Source organism: Neophocaena asiaeorientalis, unplaced genomic scaffold, assembly GCF_003031525.2.
Source record: "Neophocaena asiaeorientalis asiaeorientalis breed wild unplaced genomic scaffold, Neophocaena_asiaeorientalis_V1.1 scaffold149, whole genome shotgun sequence".
NCBI lineage: Eukaryota > Metazoa > Chordata > Mammalia > Artiodactyla > Phocoenidae > Neophocaena > Neophocaena asiaeorientalis.
Window position 1 is genome coordinate 1,171,791 of NW_020174442.1, and position 11,083 is coordinate 1,182,873.

General features: G+C 36.8%; 1 protein-coding gene across 1 annotated transcript in view; it reads right to left on the reverse strand.

Annotated features, from left to right (window-relative positions):
- SLC12A2 (solute carrier family 12 member 2) overlaps window positions 1-10,828 on the reverse strand; it is a 157,242-nt gene extending 146,414 nt beyond the window's left edge. Inside the window, exon 1 of the mRNA XM_024757167.1 lies at window positions 10,705-10,828. Coding sequence (XP_024612935.1) covers window positions 10,705-10,828 — 124 coding nt within the window. The remainder of the gene's footprint in view (window positions 1-10,704) is intronic.
- Between the last annotated feature and the right edge of the window lie 255 nt (window positions 10,829-11,083).

The window sequence follows — 11,083 nt, forward strand, 5'->3', positions numbered from 1 at the left end:
ATCTAGGAGTAAACCCCTGGTCTTCGACACTAAGCAGTGTGAACATGTTGCTTGTCCAGTTCTGCAAGGCCTTGTGTGGCGGTACCTCAGCTTCTTTTACCCTTAGTGTGACCATGAGGATCCTTTAACAACCCTCCAAGATAATCCTCTTAAAATGTATTGCTACCTCTCCTATACCAGTCATTTGTCTGTTTGCTTTCCGCTCTGTTCCTGCTGGTATTCTTTCCTCTTTTAATATTCTAGAGAGCTGAAAGTCTGCAAGTTACATTTCCCAGGGTCCCTTGCCAGCAGGCTTCTGATTGGGGCTGCTAATAGGAGGCACTAGCAGGGTGCTGGAAGTCAGGAAGTAAGGAAAAGATAATCATTCTGTGGCTTCCAGTTTCTGACAGTATCTCGGGCAGCAATGATGGTAATGACTACAGTGACAGGGTTGCCAAAGTTCCATCCGCAGTTGGGGTGGCACCTTACAAACACATCCAGAACTCACTATCAGCAGAGTGGCAGGTACAGGCTTGTGAACCACAGCCTAGGAACACTGGCAGTTTCTAGTCTTTGGGTATCATCCTTCTTGCTTGTCATCCTCCATCTCCTTCCTTCCCTGTTTTCTCTCTTTTAGTACTTTTATAAGCAATTGGATTAAATTTCCTCTAACTGGAATATCTGACTTGGGTTTTGTTTTCTTGACTAGATACTGATTAACAAACCCTGTATCTCCCCTACCTAGTATCCTTGAGGCATCCTATCACAAGATCTGGTTACCTCTCGTGGGACCCTGGGTAAGAGTAAGATGTTGTCCCTGCTAGTCTCAGATCCCATCAAACCCTAGTTAGTTAAAATTCTTTGGGTTGTAAATGACAGAAACTCAAGTGAGGAAACAAGACAAATTGGAAAATTTATTGTAAGTGTGAGCCATAGAACCTCAGTGCTGGGAAGTGTCTAGGCCTCCAAAACCACGGGTGGAAGCACTGTAGGTAACTATCAGTTAGCGAATGCTGTACAGCAAACAAAGACTCAGTGGTGTATAATAACAGTAAAAAACTTAGTGGTTTATAATAATAATCATTTATTATTTTTCATGAGTCTGTGGGTTGGTTGGGTAGACTGGGCTTGCATGATCTCATCTGGGTTTCTTCATGTCTCTTTGGTCAGCTTGTGTATCCTTTAGGGACTGGCTTCTTAAAATGACCTTGGTTAGGGCACTATAGTCGTGCTCCTTATCCTTCCAGCAAGTGAGCCAAGCATGTTCTCAGGGAGTGGATGGATCAAAGAGAAAAAGGGTAAACATGCAAGGCTTTTTGTAATCTATGCTTGAAACTGGCACTCTCTGACTTTCACCAAGTCACAGGGCCAGCCCAGATTCAAGAGATGAGATACTAAGCTCTGCCTGTTGATGGGAAAAGCTGTAAAGTCATATTGTGAAGGGAGGGACGTATAGGAAGGGGAGTGAAGAATTGGAATCAGGTTTGCAATCTACCCACTACAGTAAACCCAGGAAGTCAGCTCTGCTTTTCTGTGAAGGTTTGCTTTATTTTTCATTTGCACACCAGTTTTTTTCCTTTACCTGGTCCGTGTGGTAGAAAATGACCGTTGCTACCAGCTTCCTCATTTATGTGTTCACTATTCAAGAAGACAACCAGGCTATAACTGGAACCTCAACCAACGCTATATATCCTGGAAAAGATCTCAGGGGCTTATCTTGAGTCAGGTGTTCACACATGGATCAGTAAATTTTGGTCTAGAAGACAGAGTCAATTGGTGTTCCCATTATAGCCATATGGATGGAAGGAGAATAGACAGTAGTTATCAGATCAGGAAGCAACAACCCAAATGTTATCTAAAGGAGCCACAAAACATAGATTGTTCCAAGACATCTTCAATTTTGTTTTTAAGAGAAATGTCTTTTTGAAAGTATGACTTACGTCATGAACAAAGGAGGAAGACGGGTTAGTGTGGAGATCAAGAGGATGGGTTCTAGAGTTAGACTGCCTGGGTAGGTATCTCCCATCTGCTATATCATAACTGTGTGACCTTGGGCAAATTCTTGACCTCTTTGTGGTCCAGTTACCTTAAAAGTTAGACTGGAAAGAGAATGATTCCTACCTTATAAATTATTAGAAGAAGAATTTAATTAGAGAATGCATACTATATATACAACACTGTCCATACCTAGTATATGCTTGATAAACACTAGCTATTGATACTGTTATTACCACTAAAGAAAAAGTGTTGAATGCTGAGGATAAAAATTCATTAGCATAGAACTTGTGATTTCTATAACCCTCATTGTCAGGTATATCTGCTAGGTGCTGCTAGAGTTCCCTAGTTTGAAATTAAATTAAACTCATCACAGGGCATCCTCACTGGAAATTCCAGATTTGTGTTTACCATTCTGACAATTAGTCATCTTTTCAAGGCCTTCCTTCAGGTTTCTGTGCATGTTTATTAAAGACACAAAGAGTTAAGCCAAAAGTATACAAAGTCCAGGAAGGTCAAAATGGCAGTGATGAAACTGTGAACCCATCAGAAAGATGGGGATCAGAGAGTGACTCTGCTTGAGGCTATAGTAAGTCAGAAAATCATATAGTTTTGAAGAAAAAAAATTCTTTCTTATCCAGTTTTCCCCCAGCTCCTACATAAAGCCCAGAAACCTAGAAGTGTTAGTGATTGTATATCCAATAGTCCTGGCCAAAAAGGAAAAAGAAAAACATTTAAATATTGAAAGATTTAATACAGATAATGTTAATAATACTATGTAGAATGCAAGTAGGCAGGAATTCGGAGGACACCAAATCCAAACCTTATTTTAGCAAAGATAGGAAGAGCTATCTGCTTTTTTCTTTTAATTTTTATTTATTTTTCTTTTAATTTTTAATGTAATATAATTTTTTGAAGATTAGATAGCATTCAATTAACTCAGTTTAAAAGTATGTGCAAGATGTTATGAAAATAGCTTCTTCTGTTTTATATGCCACACCTACATTCTTCGTGCGTATTCACATAGGAAGCAGCTAAGACTGAAAGCAGGCAATTCTTTTATAATCTTATCAAAAATAGAAGCCAATAATTGTAATGACTCACTTGTTTCCTTCTGTTTTCAATCCTTATCTTGGGACCACAGATTGCATTACAGTTCATAAGTAATTGTACATCTTTTGTGAAGCACCTTGAAATGTTCTGGCATGACAATAAACTGGCCGTGTTTTAGAATTCCCAAACAAAGCTAAGTTTTGTGGCTGAGTCCTGTCCCTTTAATGTAACAATTAATATTATTTTAAGAACTGCAGCAAGTCACTAGAAAAAAAGATCAGAGCCAAGCCCTTAATACATAAAATAAATCAATTTTTATAAGAGATTTCCCTAGAGCGAAATCTATGTAATTATTTTCTTCACTTCTAAAATATGCAATAAGCTTATCTCATTGTAAATTCTAGGTAGCATGATGATTAGAGAGTTTTTTCTTCTGTATTGTCCTTGATTCCAATTTATATTTTCTCTGCAGAAGTACATTTGAGTATCTTGAAAACTATGAATAATGTTAGTTTGGTTGAGGGTCCAACCGATATTAAGGAAATTCCTATGGCAGAAACTAGGCACAACTCATTTGATTATTAATACAAAGTTAAAATGTGTGGTGCAGAGTGTGGAAGAGACTGTTAGTTGTTCCCTCAAATCCATTTTCCACTTATTCTCCATTAATAAAGCCCCTGGTATTTATCTGCGTACATGGCTGCCCCAAATCAAGGCTGCATTTCTTACCCTCCCTTGCAGCTGGTTATGGCCAGGTAATTCAGTTCTGGACAATGGGATCTAAGAGGCAGTTATGTATGACTGCCTATAGACATTCATGTGAGCGAGAAATACACCACTATTACCCCCGTCCCACCACCCACCTGCTCTCATTGGATAAAGGGATAGTGAGAGGTGACAAGAAAGAGAGTTCTTTGTCATTAGGTACAAATGACCCTGAGAAGGAACTATACCTCAGGCTGTAATCAGAATAACAGACCAGAGCCTTCACCAGCATACAGTTTCAATAGAAACAACATATTTATAAGCCATCCTTAACAGTACAAAACATTTGTTCATGAGCTGGTAATTACTATTCTATTGGAGGTTATCACATATTATAGTCCCCACCAATAGTTCTACCTCTGTTGAAGGTGGAAAATGAGAATTGGGCTCAAATCATGGGAAGAGAGATTTGCACCATAAAAAAAAATTTAGAGAAGAATTTAAAGCTACTAAAGATAATGAAAAGTGAAAAAACCTAAGTAGAAGATCTTAATTCTGTTTATATTTGAAATAGGATGAAGAGCTGCATTTTGTTTTCTAGTTTTTCCAAGTCTCTTTTTGCTATAGACTTATATGATTCCCCTAAATATTGCATCTTTTTTTTTTTTGCCACGTAGTGTGGCATGTGGATTCTTAGTTCCCTGACCAGGGATCGAACCCATGCCCCCTACAGTGGCAGTGTGGAGTCTTAACCACTGGACCGCCAGGTAAGTCCTATTGCATCTATTTAAAATTATAGAAGCCCTTTTCAGAAAAAGGTATAGTTTATCCTTTATTCTTTTTTTCTGTCTAATAGACATTACTTGGAAAAATCTACATTTGACTGCAGATGTGAATAATTCTTAGGGAAACTAAAACAAACAAACAAAACCCCACTAGCTTACATTTTTATTTTTGTCATGGATACCTTAGGTAGTCAGGTAAATATATATTTAATCATATCAAAGCATCCAGTTAAACTATAATTTCTAAGCCATTTTACAGGTCATAAATAGGACAAAGATATCCTCATTGCATATTGTAACTATTTTGTTTAGAGCATCAGGTAAGATTGGCTGTAATTATAGTTTTCTTTATCAAATTTAGAAGGCTATCAACCATAACACACATTTATTCTACCAGTCATTTTAATCAAGTCTGAAAACCACAGGGCAACCATCACTGTATTAGTGGTCATATATGCCCTGGGGACAAAAATGCCTAAACAATTCTTCATTCTCTGGGACATGAGAAGAGAAACAAATGTGAGACAATCTGTGCTTCCTTTTGGTGGTCTATGCAAATTCTTGGCCCTTGGTCATCTCTTTTCCCTAAAAGAAAAAAAGAGTAATTGATGAATTTATGCTACTTCTACTACTCCTACAATAACAGCAAAACTGATCCTAATTTTTCTCTTTTTGCCTGAAAAATCTCCCAGAATAGCCATATTTCTTTAAATACAACTTATATCTAGGCAGCTAAATCTAGAGTTTTTCCCTAAGTTTTACAAATACATTGTCAAGATATGGTAACTATACCAGTATATGTTTCCTCTTTTCTATCTTCTCTTTAATTTTGACTATAGTCTGCTTATACTGAACATTGAACAGGATGAAGCATAACATTATCAATGGAGCATTCTGCCCATATCTTAGCATTATGGTATTTATTTATTTTTTAAAATTATTTTTCTCTGGTAAAGTGTGATACAATGGAAAGGAAGGTAGACCAGGAATTAAGAGAACTAGATTCACTTTTTGCATTGGATCTTGATGTGCAGTGTGAACTTGGGTACCCAGGGTGTTAGTGGGCATCATTACTTCACCTCCACCATGAAGGGAATTAGACTAAAAGGTCCCCAAATTTTTTCTCTAAATTACAATATGCTGAAGTCATGATTTGAACAAAAGTTTAAAAATACCTATTTATTTACCTGGTATACTCAACTTAAGTAAATTTTCCTGGTTTTTGCTTTAAAAACTATAAACCTTAGCACTTATGGGGCAATTTTAATGGGAATTTGAAGTAGATCCTTTACTGATGTTTTAAAAAAAATACTAACTATCCATGTTTTCTCTCTGAAATGAGTGGATTATATATGATTATTTTATACTTCATGAGCATTTAAATATAGGACCTCCAACTGCAAGTTATACTTGGAGTAAATTAAATAATGAGCAAGTCTGCAAATTTATTATTAAAATCATATTTTTTGTTTTTTCAAACTCTAAGTGTATATTTTCTAAATTAACTGATGCTTAAACTTTTGGAGAAGAAATTTGGAATTGTCGGAATCTTTATTCAGACTATCAGAAACTATAGAAATAAAAGCATTCCAAGGATGAACCAGATCATTGTAATTCAGTTTGTGCATTAGCCATTCCCATAGCCTGGAGTGTTACTTTTCTCATCCCGAACCCATTAATTTATATTCTTAGAATGCCCTCCTCTTCTTATTCCCACTATTAAATCTCTTCTTCCCCTCCCCTCCTCAGCCACCTACTCTGCCTCCATACTATTGATTACTGGTGCAGCTCACTTTGACCTTTCCTCCCCCAGCTGTGGACCAGGCACTGAGACATCTCAAGGGAATGCAAAATCCCGGGGCTCATGGGATCAGTGCAGTCTGTCTATCTTCCACACCTTTTCTTTCTTGGTTGCTTTTAGCCACAGAGCATTCATCCTTTGTCTTTGGAAGGTGTTGCTGTTTGTTTATGTTGTATAATAAATTTAGTTAGCATCTGCAGTTTCAAATTATTACAGCTTTCACATGAATGAAAGCATCGGTTCACATGGATTCCGCCCTGACCTTCAAATAAGAGCTAACCTAAATCAGAATTATGCATGGGAAAGCTTATAATTCACTGAATTTACCTCAGGACTTTTATTGCCACTTTAAAAAATTCTCAGCTGGCTTATAGTTACTTTACAATGCTGCGGAGAAATGCCAAATACAGATAAGGAAAAAAAGAACTGAAATATAAGAAGCACCTGGTTTATATTCAAACTACAAGTGCTTCAGACTGACTACCTAACAGTTGTCTTCACTTTTCTGAGGAAAATCATTAAAATGTAGGATTCGTTTCCTGACGTCAGCGGACTGATAAGGACATCGGAAAGAGGTAACCTTTAGATAACCAAAGGCTGTGGAAGGTTCAAAATCAAGGGCATTCTGAGTCATGCTTAGCTTGAAATTATAAGCTGGGCAATGATGAGTACTCTAGAATAAACTAAAAATCTTTGTAGTGTTGAGAAAGGAAGACAAGAAAGGAAAGTTAGGTGAGCAGAAAAGCCAAGAAAAGCCAAAAGTGCAGACAAAACGTTATTCAAAAGCATGCGCTCTGAATCAACACTGACTGGCTGTGTTTTGTTTATATAATTCCCGGATGTATTTGAAAAGTATATACTTTCCATTGGTAAATATCATGTTTTGTGTGTGGCATTCGTTCATAGTTAGAAACGGTGTCATGTTACATTCATCTGTTCTTGGCAAGGAAGCAGGAGAGAAGTCAAATTTTGAGGGCTTTTCTTAAAAACGGTGCTGAATCCATCCATAAAGAAGAGAATGTAGATGTTGAAAAGATATGGTGTTAACCTGCTAATTTCTAGACTTCCTTGTAAATTACATTCTCTTTGTTAGCAAATACATCAATTTTAAGTCAGATAGATTTTTGCCATAGTGCAGCTGTGTTCTGCTAGTGAATGAAAATTTTTTAATAACCTGCCACCAAATTCTTTAACCAATTCATCATCTGGGATTAAAGTTCTCAATGTTCATTCTATTGCTGAGTGGGTTTTCTCCAATTTAACTGAGAAATTTTACAGACAACAGACAAGGTTTTCCTAGCTTTAGAAGTGCATCAATGCATCCGTACTAAAATTCCTTGCTTCTATTGAATTATTCATACTACTGTCATCCCATTAAGAATTCTGTCTTCATTTTGTTAAGGCAGTTTGTTTTTATGTCACATGAAAATGGGTAAAAAGGCATTTGCTTAATAAATGAATGATGCTGGATTATTTTATCTTTAAGGTCCTTTGTAACATAAATTCTATGATAAAACGTTAATATTTTCTAAAAAATAGAAATTTAAGACTTTTATTATTCACATATTAAATGACATTATTCACACCCACATAGAAATCTTTTCTTTAAAACATCCTTTAAAGTTGTGAGTTTCTGGTATATGTTTAACAGAATGCAAGTCTTCCTAGGAAATAAAATTTTGAACTATTTTCTGCTTTCAGAACTTAAATATTAGTTGGAATACCCCTCTTTTTTGAATTTTATTTTGTGACTTAAAAATAATATGTGTCACCATAGCCACATGGGTAGATTCCAAAGCAAAAAAGTGGGGTATTTTGACAACCCTTGGGAACTCTGTAAATTAGTGGAGAAGGTGTGATCATCAGTGGGAGACAGCATGCAAATCCGCATCCAGATATCAAGAGAAAATTCTTTTATTTTTTCACAGAGTTCCATACACTGAGACCATCCCTGTGAAACTGCCTAATCTCGGATTCTATAAGTGTTTTAAGTGGAAAGAGTCAAGCCTTATGTGTTAGCTTTGTATTATAGCTGCCTTAACAAATTACCACAAATGTAGTAGTTTAAAACAATATAAATTTATGTTTATTTATTAAGCCAGACACCAGTCTCACTGCGCTAAAATAAAGGTGTTGACAGTGCTGAGTTTCTCTCTGGCAACACTAAGGAAGAATCCATTTCCTTGCTATTTCTAGCTTCTCGGGACTACATGCATTCCTTGGCTCCTGGCCCCTTCCACCATCTTCAAAGCCAGCAACTGTGTTGAGTCCCTCTCATGCTGCCATCTCTCTGGTTCTGTGCAGCAAGGAAAGGTTCTCTAGTTTTAAAGACTCATGTGATTAGTTTATGTCCACCTAATAATCCAGGAAAATTTCCCCATTTCAAGATCCTTAAATTTAATCCCATCTGCAAAGTCCCTTTTGCCAAGTAAGGAAATATATTCACCGATTCTGGGGACTAGGGCATGGACATATTTGGGGGAGGGAGTTCATTATTCTGCCTACCGTACCTTGGTAGACATTCATTTGCTAATGCTTTTATTCCTCTCCTCTCCCTGTCTGTACTGATAATCATGAACATTCTGTCTTCTCTTCATGCCCTTCTTTCAGGAATTTCATTTACTCTCAAGCATTTGACACCTTACGTTTAATGGGGATGATTTTTTATTACTGACACATAATGAATTCAGTATTTTGTGTTTTAATTTCAATTAATCTGAAGTCAGTAATCTACTGTTACTTATTTTCATTTATATGACATGTAAATCAGTTATTAAACAGGCAAAATTTGGGAATTCCCTGACGGTGCAGTGGTTAGGACTCTGTGCTTTCACTGCTGAGGGCCAGGGTTCAATCCCTGGTCTGGGAAACTAAGATCCCATAAGCTGCACGGCGTGGCCAAACCAAACCAAACCAAACAAAACAAAAAAAAGGAAAAAAAAAACAGGCAAAGTTTTAGCTGATTTAGTAGGTTGTAACAACTATGTATAAACTATTGTTATTTTATAAGCTAAAATATTGATGTAAATAAATGAGGAATTTTCATCTAGAATGCCTTCTCTGACTGATTAAAGGATTGATTTTCTGTTAGAGACAAGCTGCTTTTCAGAGTTACTACTCACTTGAGTCTCTGATTGGCTGTATAAAAATATGGATTAAATTTAAACTATATTACAGGGATGGGACTTCCTTGGTGGTCCAGTGGTTAAGAATCTGCCTTCCAATGCAGGGAACGTGGGTTCCATCCCTGGCTGGGGAACTAAGATCCCACATGCCACAACTACTGAGCCTGCATGCCACAGCTTAGAGAGAAGCCCACGAGCCAAAACAAAAATCCTGAGTGCCACAACTAAGACTGGATGCAGCCAGATAAATAAATAACAAATAAATAAATATTTTTAAAAACCTGTATTACAGAGATAGGAGTGAAGGGTAGAGAAGGAAAGGAGATTAGTAGCTTGGATTAGGTTATTACCTTTATTAGTGTATTTGTCAAATACTCCTGTTTCATGGCCCATTGATTTCAAGTCGCTAAACCACTCACTTTAGAACTAGTGTTGCCAGGTAAAATTCAGCACACCCAATTAAATTTGAATTTTAAATAAACAATGGATGACTTTTTAGTATAACTATGTCCCATGGAATGTTTGTGACATGTGACCAAAAGAACAGTTGTTTATCTGTATTTCAAATTTAACTAAGTATTTCATAGTTGTACTTGCTAAATATGGAAACTCTATTTGGAACTAAAATTTGCACCAAAAATATAGTTGATTTTTCGACAAAGGTCAGGTTAAATTTGTCTTTGCTTGTTCCTGATAAATTTCTAACAAATACACTCGAATTAAGGATGGGGTGATAATGCCATATAACAATTAGAGAAACAAGTTGAGTGTCAACAGTTGTTCCTCTTCTTTTCTGCTAGGAATTCTATGGGAAATGAGAAGTTTCCTAACCTCTGCATTTTAGTTTTTCATTTTGAAACACAGACCACCTAATTCAGAAACATTTGCAAGTTTATAAAAGACAGGGCAGACCAATTTTGGAATATAAATTTAAATATGGATGAGATTAGTAAATGCAGAAAAGAACAGGGATATCATTTTATAACATTCCCATAACTTTACTTTCAACAAAACGAGTTTTAAAGTTGCCATAGATCAAATACCCATATCACCACCAGCTCTAAAGTAGCTGTACTTTCTCAGTTTTTGTTATAGTTGGGATTTTTGATGTTTCAGATATCACTTGAAACAAAGGGGTAACTGACTGGTTGCTTAGATCCTTGGATTGTACAGAATGTTAGTTGACTTGGGACTTTTTGCCATGGGGCTGTCACTGCTCCATTGCTGGACCTCTGGGATCAAGTTTCTTTCTTCACTTTACCTTTGCCATCAACCCTAATGCTTTTTACATCTTCATTAGTAAACCTTAGGCTCATTCTAAATCTCTGAGTCTCTGTAACCTTGTACATCTTCATCTTCACCACATAGTTTCCACAAGTGGGCATGGCGTTACCCTAGATTTTCTGTCATGAACTTCCCAGAGACTTTGAATAGAGTCATTTCTCCTTTAGGACCACATTCTCATAGCTCTGCATCCTCTGTAGGCAGCTATTATCATTTCTCTCAGTGAAGTCTTCCTTGGCCCCCTCGACCTTGCTCTCTGCCTGACTTCTATTCTGACTGTTCCAACACTGTAGATTACCTTCCACCTTGAGCTTTCCATGACCTGGACCTCAATTTCATGACCTTACAGACCTTCT